The sequence below is a fragment of the Bos mutus genome, chromosome 21, assembly GCF_027580195.1.
Source record: "Bos mutus isolate GX-2022 chromosome 21, NWIPB_WYAK_1.1, whole genome shotgun sequence".
NCBI classification, from domain to species: domain Eukaryota; kingdom Metazoa; phylum Chordata; class Mammalia; order Artiodactyla; family Bovidae; genus Bos; species Bos mutus.
The window spans coordinates 27,720,649-27,737,971 of record NC_091637.1 but is presented as its reverse complement, the minus strand read 5'-3'; the positions used below and the strand labels follow the sequence as shown (position 1 = coordinate 27,737,971).

The window sequence follows — 17,323 nt, the reverse complement described above, 5'->3', positions numbered from 1 at the left end:
TGCAATTTTAATTTAGAGTGTCCTTGCATTTTGAGAAACACTTTAGATATCAGTTCAGTCACTCAGTCATGTCTGACCTTTGCGACCTCAGGGATTGCAGCACTCCAGGCTTCCCTGTCCATCACCAGCTCCCAGAGTTTGCTCAGACTCATGTCCATCAGTCAGTGATGACATCCAACCATCTCATCCTCTGTCGGCCCCTTCTCCTCCTGCCTTCAATCTTTCCCAGCATCTTTTCCAACGAGTCTGTTCTTTGCATCTGGTGGCCAAAGTATTGGGAGTTTCAGCTTTAGCATCAGTCCTTCTGATGAAGATTCAGGACAGATTTCCTTTAGGATGGACTGGTTGGATCTCCTTGCAGTCCAAGGGACTCTCAAGAGTCTTATCCAACACTACAGTTCAAAAGCATCATTTCTTCGGTGCTCAGCTGTCTTTATAGTCCAACTCTCACATCCATACATGACTATTGGGAAAACCATAGCTTTGTCTAGACAGACCTTTGTTGGCAAAGTAATGTCTCTGCATTTTAATATGCTGTCTAGGTTGGTCATAACTTTTCTTCCAAGGAGCAAGCGTCTTTTAATTTCATGGTTGCAGTCACCATCTGCAGTGATTTTGGAGCCCCCCCAAAATAAAGTCTGACACTGTTTCCCCATCTGTTGGCCATGAAGTGATGGGACCGGATGCCATGATCCTAGTTTTCTGAATGTTGAGTTTTAAGCCAATTTTGTAATTCTCCTCTTTCACTTTCATCAAGAGGCTCTTTAGTGCCTCATTGCTTTCTGACATAATGGTGGTGTCATCTGCATATATGAGATTATTGATATTTCTCTTGGCAGTCTTGATTCCAGCATGTGTTTCATCCGTCTTTAGATACAGTATGAGAGTAAAATCCTAGTATAAAAAACACCATGGAACGTCCTTGTGTTGTTTAAACAGATGCTTTTGTTTTACAAATGTTATAATTCTGCAGTTTAAAAAGTGATAGAAAAAGACAAGTGAGAAAAGTTTGTTTAGTGTGTAAAACACTACTGCCTCCCCTGGATTTCTGAATATCTCTGTGTTTGTAAGACTGCAGTTACCTGCAGAGAATAGTAACCTTCATTTTGTCAGAAATGGAGCAACCTTCTGTTGTCAGAAGCAACAGAATGCAGTCATCTCTTTGGACTTTGAAGCCAGTTTTCCTGGGTTTGAGCCCCAGCCTGTCATTGGTTACTTGCACCACCTTGAATCCCTCTCTGAGCTTTAGTTTCCTCATTTGATGTAAAGAAGGCATCATACACCACAAAGTTGTGAAAGGTGATTGGAACACCTGGCCCAGATATTAGCGGCTTCCTTTATTACAGTGATTGGTAGTAGGAGCAGTTCATGCTGTAGACTGTCCACATGTGCTTTCCTGTGTGCTCACATTGACCATTTCTAAGACGATTTCCTCATTCCGTAGGCTAGTCATTTAAGCTAAGGATAAAGTCCAGGGTTATGTTGTTGACAAGAGAATTAAAGCCTCTTGGCCTTTAAACAGACTCAAGTGTTTGCCCTTCCTGGAGTAGAGAAAGAAAGGGAAGGTTACTCAAGGGAACAGAAACCTTCAGAGCCTTCCCTTGTGACCTAAGTAGGTTCCTCTGCTGCTGCTGCTAAGTCGCTTCAGTCATGTCCAACTCTGTGCGACCCCATAGACAGCAGCCCACCAGGCTCCCCCGTCCCTGGGATTCTCCAGGCAAGAACACTGGAGTGGGTTGCCGTTTCCTTCTCTGATGCATGAAAGTGAAAAGTGAAAGTGAAGTCGCTCAGTCGTGTCCGACTCTTAGTGACCCCATGGACTGCAGCCCACCGAGGTCCTCCGTCCATGGGATTTTCCAGGCAAGAGTACTGGAGTGGGGTGCCATTGCCTTCTCCAGATTCCTCTACATGACGTTCTTTTCTTAGAGAGCTGAGTTCCGAGCACAGCACACGTGCTCACTTCTTATAATCAGATGAACAGTGTACCCTTGTCGTTGTCTAGAACGGCAGCTGGCAAACTGCAGCTAGTGGGCCAGATCCAGCCTGCTGCCTGGTTTTGCAAATAAAGTTTTGTTGGAACCCATCCTGCAGTGTCATAACCGTGAAAAGTTGGCAGAGAGTGCCTGGCCCACGGAGCCATTTACAGAAAAAGTCTGCCAGTCCCTCCCTGGTCTAGGATGTTAAAATAGTTTTGTTTGTAAATTAAAAAATAATATGTGTGTAGAGAGTGTTAATTGGAGAAGGAAATGGCAACCCACTCCAGTGTTCTTGCCTGGAGAATCCCAGGGACGGGGCAGCCTGGTGGGCTGCTGTCTCTGGGGTCACACAGAGTCGGACACGACTGAAGTGACGCAGCAGCAGCAGCAGAGAGTGTTATTACAGTGATTTTGTTAAATCACTTGATGCTTGTTGCTAGGTTCTGTATATTTTATTCAATGTCGTTCCACTGCCTGCTCTGGACTGAGACTCTGCTCAGGATGGAGCTGGGAGCCTCACTGGGGCACTGCCTCGTTCTGATTGACAGGAATGTCAGTAAGGGGGCTGGCTCATCACTATAGAGTATTCGAGGTGCAGAGGGATACCCTTCCTTCTTAGTTTTTCTTCAGTCATTCCTTACTAAAAGTTGTTCATTTCTTCAGAAATTACACTTGCAGAATGATGGGTCTGTTTTCTTTCTAATTCAGGTGGCTAGGTTACTTTGTTGTCACCATCAAACCAAACGAACACGCAGGAGGAGAATCTCTGTGCAGACTGATAGGCATCATGAAAGCTGCTTGTCACAGTGAGCAGTACAGGCATTATTTCTTCAAAAGCATACACCACATGTATTTCTAGAAAATGTTGCAGTGTATAAAGAACAGATTTTAAATTGTGAGAGCTTAGCTTGCAGATACAGTCCAGTGAATGTATGGTGGTCATTCCTTGCTCTCTCAGCACGCACAGGGGCAGCTCTCGCTTCTCTGCCTGAGCACCTACCCAGAATCTCCATAGTGCTCACTCTGCCTTGCTCACCCTCTAATCCACTATGCCATGCTGTAATTTTTGAGTTGCTGTCGAGGAGAAACTGCAGTGTGTAATATCTGTGTGTTTGCATATATAACTTAGGGGATTAACTGGTGGGAGCATTCTGAGTTATCAGACTTGATTGCACCTTGGTTTTTCTTCCTCGTATGTGTTAGGGGCCCACCGTGCTGAACTCTGTCAGTGGAGAAGAACTTGGGAGCCTGGTTTAAGTTACTTTCTGAGTTTCTGTTTTTTACTATTAGGGTCGAGATACTCCAGTGGTCGTTCAGTTCAGTCGCTCAGTTGTGTCCAGCTCTTTGTGACCCTGTAAATTGCAGCACGCGAGGCCTCCCTGTCCATCACCAGCTCCTGAAGTTCACTCAAACTCAGTGTCCATCGAGTCGGTGATACGACTCATCCTACGAAAGCAACTTTATACTTTCATTTCAGAAACATTTATTGCATGCAGGTTGGCAAGAACTACATAGTTTAAAATGAAAACAAAAACTAGGTGCCCTTTAAAGACCACTGGTAAGGGCACCTGGTTTTTTGTTTTCATTTTAAACTATGTAGTTCTTGCCAACCTGCATGCGATAAATGTTTCTGAAAGGAAAGTATAAAGTTGCTTTCGTAGGATGAGTCATTTCTTAGGTAACAGGAAATGGGCTTTATAAAAGGATGTTTTATTACAGTGAACATTCAGCCTCAGTTTATTTTCTATATTCAGATTACTTTTAAATAAGATATAACCAGTCCATTGGGAGGTGTTTGAGAGCTAGAAATCAGAAATAAAATTTGAAGAGTTGGTAGTCTGGTATATTTCATCAGGGTCCAAGAAACAGCACAGTTTCAGCAGAACAGGTTTAATATAGAGAGGTTAAATATAACAAGATTGAAGCGACAGAGGATTAGCCAGTAGGAAACGAAAGAGAACTCTGAAGAATGTGAGGATCACATGTGAGGAGGTTAACAGCAGTGGTGCTGAGGTGGAGCCCGCCCCACGTGCCTGAGGCTCACTATGGGGTGTCGCTGGGTGGACTTACAGGGAACCTGCCCTCTGAGGGCCCAGGGAGAGCAGTGCTTGAGGACCTGTCTTGTCAGAGACCAAGTGCCTGAGCACCCTCGGAAGTGTCAGAAAGCTGCTGCCGCTGAGCCGCCCTTTCCCAGTATGCGCCACCTGGGGCCTGCCTGCCTACTAAGGGGACCCGGAGGAGAAAACCCCTTCCCCTGTCCCTATTTCTCCATGCCCCTCTGATCCAGCTGCCTGCCCTCTGCCTGCACTAAATGGCCCCAGACAGCTGTGACTTCACACCTGAAGTCTTGCTCTTAAAGCCATCTGTTACTGATCTGGTTGAGTGTGTGTTATATCTGCTATTCTCACACAGAGTTGACGGGATAAGACTTAAGGCTCTGTTTCCATTGAGTTTGTTTATGTGACTAAAAACTCTCTCAGAGACTCTGTCTTAACAGTTGTCTTCCACAGAACTTTGGGGCTTCCCAGGTGGCGCTAGTGGTAAAGAACCCGCCTGCCAATGTAGGAGACATAAGATTCTCATCCCTGGATCAGGAAGATCCCCTGGAGGAAGGCATGGCAACCCACTCCAGCATTCTTGCCTGGAGAATCCCATGGACAAAGGAGCCTGGCGGGCTGCACTCCATGGGGTCACAAAGAGTCAGACACGACTGAGCAGCTAACACTTTCAAATACACACTGGAGTTTGATGGCTGAGTACACCAAAAAACAATGGGTGAAGTGAAGTGAAGTCGCTCAGTCGTGTCCGACTCTTTGCCACCCCATGGACTGTAAGCCTACCAGGCTCCTCCGTCCCTGGGATTCTCCAGGCAGGAATACTGGAGTGGGTCGCCATTTCCTTCTCCAGGAGATCTTCTCAACCCAGGGATCGAACCCTGGTCTCCATCGAACCCTGGTCTCCCATATTGCAGGCACTGCGCTTTACCATCTGAGCCACCAGGGAAGCTCCTAATTTATGATTACTTACTGATTTATTTGTAATTATGATTACTTTATGGTTTATGATTCTTAATATTTTAAGTATATTGAGTTAAAATGTATTATTTGATTTCACCTCATTTATTTAATATGAGTTTTAGAAAATTTCAAGCTACATAAGTGACTTTCTTCATGATTCTGTTAACAGCATGGCTCTAGATCTATATGTATTGAATAATGCCTCCACCTTTTGGTAGATAATGGAAATGCACTAAAAAGAACAATGATTTTTTAAAATATTGATCGTGTGAACAGTTTAATAGAATGATGTGAGTTCCACTGATCTGCAGTGTTAAGGTGTAGTAATTACATTAATGAAAGGTGGTAGTCAGAAGAGAATGAAAATTAGCCAAAAATGAAATACTTGTGGAATTTTTGTGTGCTGTATGGAGCAGGAGCCCTATTATAAGGCCTGGTTACCACTGGGGAGGATGGTCACATTAAAATATTATCTTTGATTCTTAGTTATCATCAGTGTTACTTAGTCATGTTGTAGATTCAGGAAGTTTTTTTTGTTTTGTTTTGTTTTTCAGTTAAAGGAAAGGAAGAAAATCAATTGGAATTGGAAATTGTTTTTTAAACTTGCAACTTAAAAAAAAAAATCTGTTGGTGCGTGTGAGCTTTCTCTGGTTAGAGAGAGTGGGAGCTACTCTCTAGTCATGGTGTGTGGGCTTCTCAATGCAGTTTTCTCTGGTTTGGAGTACAGGCTTCAGTAGTTGTGGTACACGGGCTTATTTGCCCCGTGGCACATGGGATCTTCCCAGACCAAGGATCAAACCCTGCATTGGTAGGCAGATTCTTAACCACTAGACCACCAGGAAAGTCCAGAAATGTGATCTTTATTAAACAGATAGTTTTAAGCCAGTTGCAAAGCAACAGAATTTGTAGAACTATTAAAATTATGTAGTTATTTAACCTTGATCTCTTCAAAATGTTCATAGGTACATTTGTATTTTTAGAGCAAAAAATGCAAGAAGAATTTACTATTTTGTATTGCCTTTTTTATTATGAATCACCTAGAACAGTTTGCAGATAGCTTAATTGTGTTTATTTATACTTAGACTAATTGTATGGGAGACTAACACATAGTGTCAGTTCCTCAGCCAGTGTCTGAGTCTTTGCAACCCATGAACTGTGGCCCACCAGGCTCCTCTGTTCATAGAGTTCTCCAGGCAAGAATAGTGAGTAGCTCAGTGGAGTGAGTAGTCATTCCCTTCTCCATGGGATCTTCCCAACCAAGGGACTGAACCTGGGTTTCCCATATTGCAGGCACATTCTTTACCATCTGAGCCACCAAGGAAGCCACCCCATTATTACATAAGCAGTGGCTAAAAAGTTTAACTTTTTATGATTTAAAAGTAGTTCATTCTGGTTTGAGCTAGAAAATATCTTGGCATACATGTGTGTGTGTGTATATTTTACTAAAAGACTGTTTTACTTACATGCAGCTCTTTTAATATATATTAGTTAAAACTGGAATACCCCCTCCCCAGAGTAGTTAAATTAACTTAAAAATAGAACTCTGAAAACTTTTCTTATAAAAAAAGCATATGTTTTAATCTTTCTGGAGAACATCAGGAAGAAATGTTTTTCCTGGTAAGGGACTGCTAATAATATGGACTATGGAATTCTTTAAAGTTAGACTTAATTTCATCTTTAAATAATCATTATTTTAAAATAAAACTTTTCAGTCTTTCATAAGAAGATGTGACCTTATGGACTATAGCCCACCAGTCTCCTCTGTCCATGAGATTTCCAGGCAAGAATACTGCCATGCCACCTCCTCCAGGGCATCTTCCCCACCCAGGGATTGAACGCATGTCTCCTATGTCTACTGCATTGCAGGCAGATTCTTTACTGTCTGAGCCACCTGAAAATTGAAACAGTCAAGATAAATCTAAGGTTTCTCTGGGCTGCTGTTGTATCTGCTTCCCCCTTTATGAACCGCTGTCACCCGCATCTGTCTGGTAATTCTGCACATGGGGTGTGTGTGTGTGTGTGTGCACACGCATGTGCAGCTGTGGGGAAAAGTGGTCTTTAATACCTCAGTGGTGTCTCACCACATGTATTCTGCCATTTGTTCTTCACATTTTGTTTGGGGGCTATTTTCCTATCTCTAGTTACAACACTGTTTCATTGTAAGTTTAAGATTTTAGTTTTTTATCTTCAATTATGAAAGCATTGTATGCTCATTAGAACAAGTGACACAGGCCACAGCTACCAACTCCACTACATCTGGATCTCAGATTTGAAGTAAGCTTTTCTCTGTACTTGGGTCAATGTTTAGCATCATATATAGAGTTTCTGTGTGTTTTGCAAAGAATTTTAAAATATCATGCTCTGCACGTTATTCCCCAGTTGTTAGCTTATTTCACATAACACAAGGTAAGCATCCTTTTAGCTTTTTCATTTGATCAGAAATTTTCCATATTATGGAAAGTCTGTTTCTAGGTCTTTTTCATTTTTGTCCATGGGTTCATATATTGGCTTTTTTAACTGTTAAAATACTTAAAGCATGTGTTGGCATTTAAAATTTTTCATGGTTAGTGCCAGATTACTTTTCAAAAGTAGTGTTTACATTTTTTCTTGCTCTTAAAATTGAAGTATATTTAATTTAGAATGTTAGTTTCAAGTGTGTAGGAAAGTGATTCAGTGATACACACGTGGCAGTGCTTTCGTTTGTTTCTCAGAATTCCATGTGTACCAGTCTAATGGCTGCAAAATGGTGACTTCTTCTTATCAGTTGATTTCCTGACTAGTGGAACTGACCATCTTTTTGTGATATTATCCACGTCGAATTTCTTGTTTAGTATATTTCTGGTTCATTTCTGTTGCTCATTTTTCTGGGGTGTTGTTTTTTCATGGCTTTTGAATTTTTAACTTGCATTTTAGGGAGATCTCCCCTAGTCTAGGTTTGTATAGATGTATAATTTTTAATGCTATTGTTGTAGAAATATTTTTACTTACTTTACTATTTTCATTTCCATCTGATTATTGAGGATATTTAATTCTCAATGTAATTAAAGTTACTTTAATTCAAATAATTTTTAATATTCTTTTATACTCACTAAAGTGTTCTGCCAGTATTTCCAGGAGCATTATTGCATGATTCTGTCATCTGAGTCTTCAGATAATGGTAAATAACAGTAATGTTGGCAGGTGTCACTGTGCTGTTACTGATTTTAGAGCAAATAGATTCAGTGTTTCACTACATAATATGATAATAGCTCTTGGTTTCGGAAAATAATTTCATTATTATGTTGCCTGATCTTTGCTTTATTTGTGACTTTTATTAGGAATGGCTGTTGATTGTTTTCACATGCTCATTTGACCAGTATTAACTTTTTCTGTAATGTTTGAATAGAATTATGTGGTAGACTTTTAATGCTGAACTAGTCTTGCACTCTTGAAACAGCCCTGCTGTGACTACTGTATCAGTATAATAATCCTCTAATACAGTGTTATTTTTCCTTAGTATTTTATTTGGAATTTTCCCCTCCATTTATCTTTTAAAATATTTTTGTCTTCTCATTTGGTACTGTTAATTGTCAAGATTTGGGTGTTAAGCTTCTGTTAGCCTAAGGTTGAATTGCTAATCAACAGAAAGTTGAAAAATACTAAAGGTAGGTACATGAGATTTTTATGATACTGTTCTATGTGTGTATGTATGGGATTTTCTACAATAAAAAGTCTTTAAAAAGTGAGTTAGGGAGCTTTCTATATTTTTCTACGATCTAGGATGATTGAAGAAAAATATTAGGTTTTTCAGAGTTGGGAGAACTCAGCCATAAAATCTTCTACCAATACGTTAAATGGTAGATCTTGATTTATCTTTTTATGTGAAGCATATGTATTGGCCTTTATATATATATATAAAGTTCACTTTTTATAGTTTGTATTTTTCTGGGGGAACTGTTGATGGGCACTGAGTTTTGTTTATTGCTAGTTGAGCTGCTATCAGAGTAAATGTTTTTATAAAATCTTCTTGGACATGTATGTGTGTGTTTCTTCAGGATAAATCTAAGAGTAGGATTCCAGGTTTTTCTGTATGTGCATTTTTGTTGTTGTTTTGATAAATAACTCCTATTTTTTGCTCAAGTAGTAGTACACTTTTTTTGTGTTTACACTTATTTCCACTGTCCTTTTCCAAATGTCTGTATCTCCATATCCTTCTTACGGCTTGATATGATTGGAGAACTCTCACAAGTAGTAAGAGCTCTAGTTTTTTGTATTTGCATTTTTCTCATTACTAGTGAGGTTGAATATTTTTTGTTTATTGTCTGTGTTTATTCACTCTTCACTGGTGAATTTCTTCTTCCTAGTAGTTATTTTTTTCCTGAATTGTCTCTTTTAAACTGATGTATAGTTCTCATATAGTCTAAATATCAAATCCTTATTATATGTATTATTGGGTCAATGTGTAGTTTTAAATTGAACTTCTGTTACATATTGTTTGGTCAAATTGCTAATATTCAGTTGTTTGAACTTAAAATTCATTTGGTTCTACATATGACATTTTTTCCAATTATTTTCACACCTTTTAAAGCTTTTTATGTATTTACTTGATATATTATGGCTTTTGTTAATTGAGACTTACTTTAAAAGTATTTTTGATAATAAAAATTAGGACTTTATCTGAAATTGATTTACTTCTATGTCATTAATACACGTAGTCAGCTAGGTTTTCTAGATTAGTGGACAGTTCTGACTCTGCTTATTACACACTGTTTTGTTCCAGCACCTTTGGCCTGATGCTTCCATGATAAACTTTGGTCCTGCAGAAGTATCTCTCCATTTTCTGTTTTTCTACATGGATCTGTGGCAGTGCTACTCTAGTTTTAATTACTGAGTTTTTTTACAGTATTTTGGTGTTTTTTAGAGCAAGTCCTTTGTCACCCTTTCCTGACATTGTCTTGGCTGTTCTTGTGCTCTTTACAAATGATTTTCACCATGTGCTCATAACTTTGTGTTTTACTAATGTACAGTCTCCGGAGCAGAGAGGAAGAGAGAATTTCTAAACCAGGGGCTGTCTCGACTCCGGTAAAGCATGCAGATGATCACACACCTAAAACAGCGGAAGAAGTTGTAGTTGAGCGAAATGAGAAACAAGCACCCAATCTTCCAGGTAAGCCTCGCCTATGAAATAGGAAGTGCAGAAAACATTCAGTCAGACTAAACTGTTTTACAGTTTACAGAATTATATTTACAGGAGATACAAAAATGCAGTTATTACTACTGCTACTATTGTTGTTACCTACTACCCATGTAGGTAACTACCCATGGAATTTTTCTGTATTTCCAGCATTTTTATGTGGATAGGAGGTCACTGTAGATGAGTAGGCATTCTTGAATGTTTTTCAAATTTTCTACATAGAAATTATTCGTGGTTCACAGCTGTTCACAGTGAGTGAGGTTGTTTTTCAAACACTGCTCATTAAAGGGAAACATTAGATTGACTTCAGATACTTTTAAAAGTTATCTTGCCAGTGGACAGTGTTTTCAGAAACCCTTTATGAAGTGTACCTTGCCGAGCTGGATACGAGACCAGACGTGAAAACCTGCAGGGTTCTGAAATCCTGAAGGGTTGCTTGAAAGGCCTAGAGGTTCCGATTCTATTGTCCCTCAGGTCCTTCTCCCAAAACCTCTTTTCTGCTCTGCTTGTTTAGTCGCAGGAATGTGTATATTTAAAAATAAATTTTACAATAGTTAAGAAAGTGACAGTCCCAGCAGAGAAGTGTAGGGATTCTCTCTTCATACATTCTTCTGTTATTCTTCCCTAAAAAGTAGATTTTTTCAGACTTCAACAGCTGGAGCTATGGAAAGCACAGGTGACCATGTGATGTGCATACATGTTATAAAGATATCAGAATATCTGACTATAAAATGTACCCTGATAGACGCATATGTAGTATATATGTCCCTGATCAGGTTCTCTGAACTTCCATTTTCACTGTATTTTGCAGACTTTTCATTGTTTGGTTATGCAGTGGTTGCTTGCACTGTTATTCCATTTTGTACAGTGTTTCCTGCACAGTTTAGATTTTCTCTTCTTTCAGAACCAAAGCCTGTGTACGCACAGGTAGGACAGCCAGACGTGGATTTACCTGTCAGTCCATCTGATGGCGTCCTGCCCAACTCAACTCATGAAGATGGCATTCTTCGGTAATGTGGCTTTAAACTTGTGTTGTTTTCTCTGCCTGTTACTGATCATGGTTTAGAGTGAGCGTTCAGTTGTGACCTGTATTACAAATGCTTTTGATACATAGTGTGTGCTGCATAATGCTCTGATTAGACTTTGGTTTGTTTAGTTTTTAAATTATTTATATGATAGGATCAGAGATTAGAGGAAAACATACTTCTTTGGATGTTTACTTCCTTCTCACCACTATTTTCTACCTAGTTTTTGGATCAGAAATTAGAAAATTGTTTTCTGGACTTACGTAGTGGTCCAGTGGTTAAGAGTCTACGCTCCCAATTCAGGGAGCATGAGTTTAACCCCTGGTTAACAAAGCTCACACATGCTGTGTGGTGTGACCGAAAAGAAGAAAAACTTTCTAGTTAAACATGAGAATTTTCACAGACATTCTCAATCCCTAGCTTAAAAAAAAAAAAAGTGTTTCTCAGCACCTTGACTGAAGCCAGATAACTGTTTATCATGTGAGTGTCCTATACACTGTGGGTGCTGAGCAGCATCCCTAGCCAGCAGTGGTCACTAGCTAGTATGCACGTGTGCACACACACACACCCTGGTTGTGACAACTAAAAACACCTGCAGATGCTGCCAGATGTTCCCAGAGGCAGGATCACCCTGACTGAGAACCTGCTCTAGATCAGTCAGCACCTCAGTCAGTGTTTGATTTCCAAACATTTCATTACATTGTGTCTTATATACCGAGACTGAGATGTAGATTTTATATCCAGATTTCAAACAGTCATGATCATCTAGTTTTTTGATGCCTCTGTGGTAAAAGAGAGGTGACAGGATGTGAATAATAGAAAATTACCAAATCTCCTAAAGTAGGTTAGATATAGACCCCTGCTCTCATCTGTTCTCTGTGCTGAAGGAAATTGGGTTGTTACCCTGAGACCCAGCATGGTAGAAACAGCTCCTGAAACAGGTGGGAGTGTCACAAGTTTAAAATTACACATTTTAATATTAGGTAACTGATAATTCAAAATTTTATAAATCGGGAAGGAATTATCTTGTTTTTCCTTTCTTAAGACTTGCCTGAGCACTTTCCTGACTCTTTAAGGTTTACCAAAACTTTGTTAGATTCCAGAGACTTGTTTGCCAGAGGAGCCCTGAAGGACAGATACGGAGAGAACTGAGGAGTGGGCAGGGTTTGTATTTGGGGTTTTTCGCTCACTCTCTGTGAATGCGTTTGAGGCAGAGGCTTCTGCTGCTGTGTGCGGTCGATACAACAGAGGGCCAAGAATAAAGGAACCTGTCTCGGTCACATGACCCTGAGATGGCGCCTGGAGCTGTTCTTGAATGATGTTTTTTAAAAGCCAGGTCTTGCTGAAGGATGCAGACTGCAGTCCACTGTTGTTACCTGTTGAGGTCCTCTAGGTTGGTCAGTGTTAGGAGAGGACTTTAGGGCCCTGGAATCTTAAGGACTTTAAGGGGGTGCTTAAAAGAGCTCTCTGGATAGTTGACTTTTGGGAGAGGAGGCTCTTGATGCAGGTGGAAAAGTAGATTTCACCACGAGCAAGGAGCTTACCGTCTATGATCCACAGATTCGGGGGACCTCCCGTGCCACCAGTAGTAAGTGACCAGCCCCAGCAGTAAGTGACCTTGTCTGATCTACATGCTCTCAGGTTTCTGCCCAGTTCATGGTTAGCTCATGTGAAGAAACCAGATCTAGTGGGACTACCTTATAAGTCCTAAAAGCCAAGGTGGTCTTTAGTTGGTTTAAAGAAGTAGGCATCTGTCTGTGTCCCCTCAACTCATTCATTCATTGGTTGACTTGTGTTTTTTAGTTATTGCTAACCTCTACTTATTTGTTCATTGTTACTTTAAAAGAACCTTTCTTCATTTCATGTCCAGATAGGTGTAAAAGACTTGTGTCTTCTTGTCTCTGAATGTGGGATGGCTATGGAAACCTAGAAGGGTAATTTGTAATTATGTATGTAATTTGTTATTAATTACCCACAAGGGTAATCTGTAGTACTATAGCCATTCTTCTGTGGCATTCTTAGTATTTGTTTCAGGAGTGTCAAGAGTTTTGACCCTGCACTGAGAGTAGAGGAATTAATGTGTCTTCATTAGTTCTTCTCCATTCTTTCCAGCATGAAGAGATTAACATGGGCTCATCCAGAAAGGCTGGATGGTGAGCTTTTTGGTTAAAAGTTCAAAGGGGCCTCAGAGCAAGTAATCTGTGTGAGCTACTGCAAGAACCCCTGGCTGCGGAGTTTGAAAAGCACTGTCTGTCGGGCACAGTGCCTAGAGCTTGATTTTTGACTCCTGGTATTAGGGAAATTTGTCAGTTTACACTTCAGTTTCTACCTTTGTACAATAGGACTTCTCAGTTATTTGGTAGAGATGATATGGTATGTGAACTGGGGTGGGAAAAATGGAAGTTTTTAGCCATTGTTAATATATATATCGAAGAGTCAGAGTTGGGAAAACATGTTTTCATGAAGTAATTTTACAGTTATTATGTAAAACAGTACTAACATATTACATTTGGATATTTCAGAACTTATTTTTGTTAATTAGAAATTAAAAGAAAGTGCCATTAAATCTGATTTTGAGTTCTAATGCTAAATTTTATTAAGTAAATTAGTGGTGTGGGGGAAATTTCAGATATGATGGTCATTTGTTTTATTCTAAATATGGTTTTCATTATAGCAGTTTGCTGTTACTGTTTAAGCTTCTCTTAACTCATTCAAATGAAATACTTGTTTTAACAGGCCCAGCATGAAGTTAGTAAAATTCAGGAAAGGAGATAGTGTGGGTCTTCGGCTAGCTGGTGGAAACGATGTTGGCATATTTGTAGCTGGTGTTCTCGAAGATAGCCCTGCTGCCAAAGAAGGCTTGGAGGAGGGCGACCAGATCCTCAGGGTATGTCCATGATCAGCTCACGTGGTTTCAGATACTTAGGTCTCCAGAGCAAGGCCTCAGACATAGCAGATGTGTTATGATGAGCTTGTAATCTGTGTTAAAGAACATGGGACTCCATCAGGTCTCCCCTCCCTGCCTCTGCTCTGCTCACGTCTGTTAGGTGTGACTGCACAGTATGTGGCTTTGGTTTCATTTTAATCACTCATTTGTAGAATGTGGAAAAACCAAGTCTTAGAGCTCACAGTGTCTCCCAGTTATCTCCAGTTCAGCTGAGCATTCCTGCTGGCTGGACTCTGCTGTGGGCCCCAGCCTGCCAGCAGGGCAGCATCAGGTACGCAGCCTGTGGGTCCCCTTTACCCAGTGATGGCTCAGGTGTGCCAAGATGGGTGTCCATCGGGTACACGTGTAAGCTCTCGTTCTGAAGCTTCACATCCACAAAGATGAGAGTCCAGGAAAGCCCAGCTTGGATGCAGTGTACCAGTGGGCTCTTTGTGTTTTTTTTTGTTTTCCATAAGCAGTGTTACCTAGTAACATAGTACCATCTTTATTCATCTTCTCTCTCTTTTTTTTTTTAAATTTTATTTTATTTTTAAACTTTACATAATTGTATTAGTTTTGCCATATATCAAAATGAATCCACCACAGGTATACATGTGTTCCCCATCCTAAACCCTCCTCCCTCCTCCCTCCCCATACCATCCCTCTGGGTCATCCCAGTGCACTAGCCCCAAGCATCCAATGTCGTGCATCGAACCTGGACTGGCATTTCATTTCATACATGATATTTTACATGTTTCAATGCCATTCTCCCAAATCTTCCCACCCTCTCCCTCTCCCACAGAGTCCATAAGACTGTTCTATACATCAGTGTCTCTTTTGCTGTCTCGTACACAGGGTTATTGTTATCATCTTTCTAAATTCCATATATATGCGTTAGTATACTGTATTGGTGTTTTTCCTTCTGGCTTACTTCACTCTGTATAATAGGCTCCAGTTTCATCCACCTCATTAGAACTGATTCAAATGTATTCTTTACCCCCTGCTGGATATACTACATCCCATTCTAGTCGGAGGACCAGCTCTCAAGTGGGAGTTCCCGCCTCACCTTGCTCTGCTCTCTTCTTCCTTCTCCTCCTGCCCCAAGTCTGACTGCTTTGTTCTGAGTTCTCTTTCTCTGCCTGTTGGCTCCGCATCTGCCTTGTGTTGTCTGTCTTTCTCCTCTGGCTATTGCACTTGCAGGTAAGGTGGCGCCCTTCCCTGCCTGCTTGTGTCATGAGGCCGTCCAGCCTGCCTTCCACCTTCACCACGGCTCAGGGTGGATTTCCGTGGGGCACCACCAACCTGATGGCATCTTCAGCCCTTGTTTTTCTGTATTTCTTACTCATGTTTTACCTTAAGCAATTACTTTCTTCTTTGGATTCCATAACACTGTCATTCTGGCCCTCCTAGTCGATAAATGTTTCAGTTCTTTTCCCACCACCTTCTTTAATCATTCTTCTGAAAACCTGGCACATGTTCAGCAACCCCCCCTTTCCTCTTGCTTCCCTGTCTTCATGTTGGGTTTGGTCACTTGAGGCAGCAGCTCGCAGTCAGAAACCACCCTCTGAGTGTGGGGTGAGCTCCCTCAGGCCGTGGTGGCCGCTCTGTCCCCCTTCCCCTTCACACTTGCATGGAAGGAGGTCAGGGCATTCATTGGCTCTGCCTGGCTGATTTCCACTTGACGTTTGTTTACAATATTTCTGTTTTCTCAGATACAACATTGATAATTAAGTAGACCTATTCTCTTACCCACTCCATATGCTGTTTGAAGTAATCAATGTCATGTAAAAATATTTTCTCATAATTGTATCATTAAGGTAGTACCTGTTGAAAACATTTTCTCTTAATGTAGAAAATTTCCAGAAGATGAATAGAAGGAAATCTCCCTGTTACCTGCATACAGTCACTGATGACATTTCTGTTAGGTCCTCAGGGGTATCTGATAGAGTGAGTACTGACCTGGCAGACTCTGAGCCTGTGTTGTACACATGCTCTTACTTAGGTGGCACAGCGCACACGCTGTTTCCTTCTGATTGCTTCTCAGAGAGTCTAAGAAGTCTGGCTCTGTTGTACAGTCTGGACTTTAATTTCAAAGTTTAAATCATGAGATTTTATAATAATAAGTCATTGGAATTAGATGTTAGCTTTCTTGGTCTGAACTGGTTGGAATTTGCAGTGTATGATCTCTAATATTGTGTGGCATTGTCACTGTTTAAAGGAATTTATACTTTAACTCATTTTATTTACTTGGTTTCTGCTTGTTACAAACTAGGGTCTTTTCTCCAAAAATAAATATTTTTACTTTTGGAGATGTGATATTTCTAGAGTAGATAAACTCTAGAAATATTTGTTTCCTGTGCAGTTAAATGTTTTTATTGTCTTAAAATATGGCCAGTAGTAATTTGTGAAACGTTATTTTAACAGGTAAACAATGTAGATTTCACAAATATCATAAGAGAAGAAGCCGTCCTCTTCCTGCTTGACCTCCCAAAAGGAGAAGAAGTGACCATATTGGCTCAGAAGAAGAAAGATGGTGAGTTACTCTCAGGAAATTGAGAAAATAAACCTGGAGATGCTGGACTACTTAAAAAGGGAGTAATAAATGACTTGTTAACCCTACGGATTTTGTCATTTAGGGGCACACAGCCTTTACACTGTGGGGCTTCCCTGGTGGGTCAGTAGTAAAGAATTCTGCCAATTTGGGAGATGCAGGCTCGATCACTGGGTCAGGAAGATCGCCTGGAGGAGGAAATGGCAACCCCCTCCGGTATTCTTGCCTGAAGGAATCCCATGGATGGAGGAGCCTGGTGGTCTATACAGTCCATGAGGTTGCAAAGAGTCAGACACGATTTAGTGCCTAAACAACATCAACAATCTTACACTATGCTTGTTAGCACAGCACAATAATGGGACCAGCCAGAGTCTTTCTGGCTTTCAGTTTAAGTTAGAGTGTCATCTGTGGGAGAATTGTATACTCTTCCACAAAGAACTGTACATGGGCAGCTTCTGAATTTTGTGTTGATATTTTCTAAGCAGTATGCTCTGATGTTTGTTGGCATTAATTTCAAGAGAATGACTAATTTTCTGTGATTAAGAAGATGCACTTTTCATTTAGAACAGACAAGGTCTCTCAAGCTTGGTACTGTTGATGTTTTGAACCAAGTAATGTGGTGAAGGCCGTCCCATGTATTAATGCTTCAGGCTGT

The 17,323-nt window shown here is 40.5% G+C and overlaps 1 protein-coding gene across 8 annotated transcripts in view; it reads left to right on the top strand.

Annotated features, from left to right (window-relative positions):
• Window positions 1–17,323, top strand: part of TJP1 (tight junction protein 1) — a 259,219-nt gene that overhangs the window by 218,113 nt on the left and 23,783 nt on the right. For all 8 annotated transcript variants that reach the window (XM_070358471.1, XM_070358468.1, XM_070358467.1 and 5 more), the window contains 4 exons: window positions 10,000–10,139; window positions 11,071–11,176; window positions 13,928–14,078; window positions 16,542–16,650. In XM_070358471.1, the coding sequence (XP_070214572.1) occupies window positions 10,000–10,139; window positions 11,071–11,176; window positions 13,928–14,078; window positions 16,542–16,650 (506 nt within the window). The remainder of the gene's footprint in view (window positions 1–9,999; window positions 10,140–11,070; window positions 11,177–13,927; window positions 14,079–16,541; window positions 16,651–17,323) is intronic.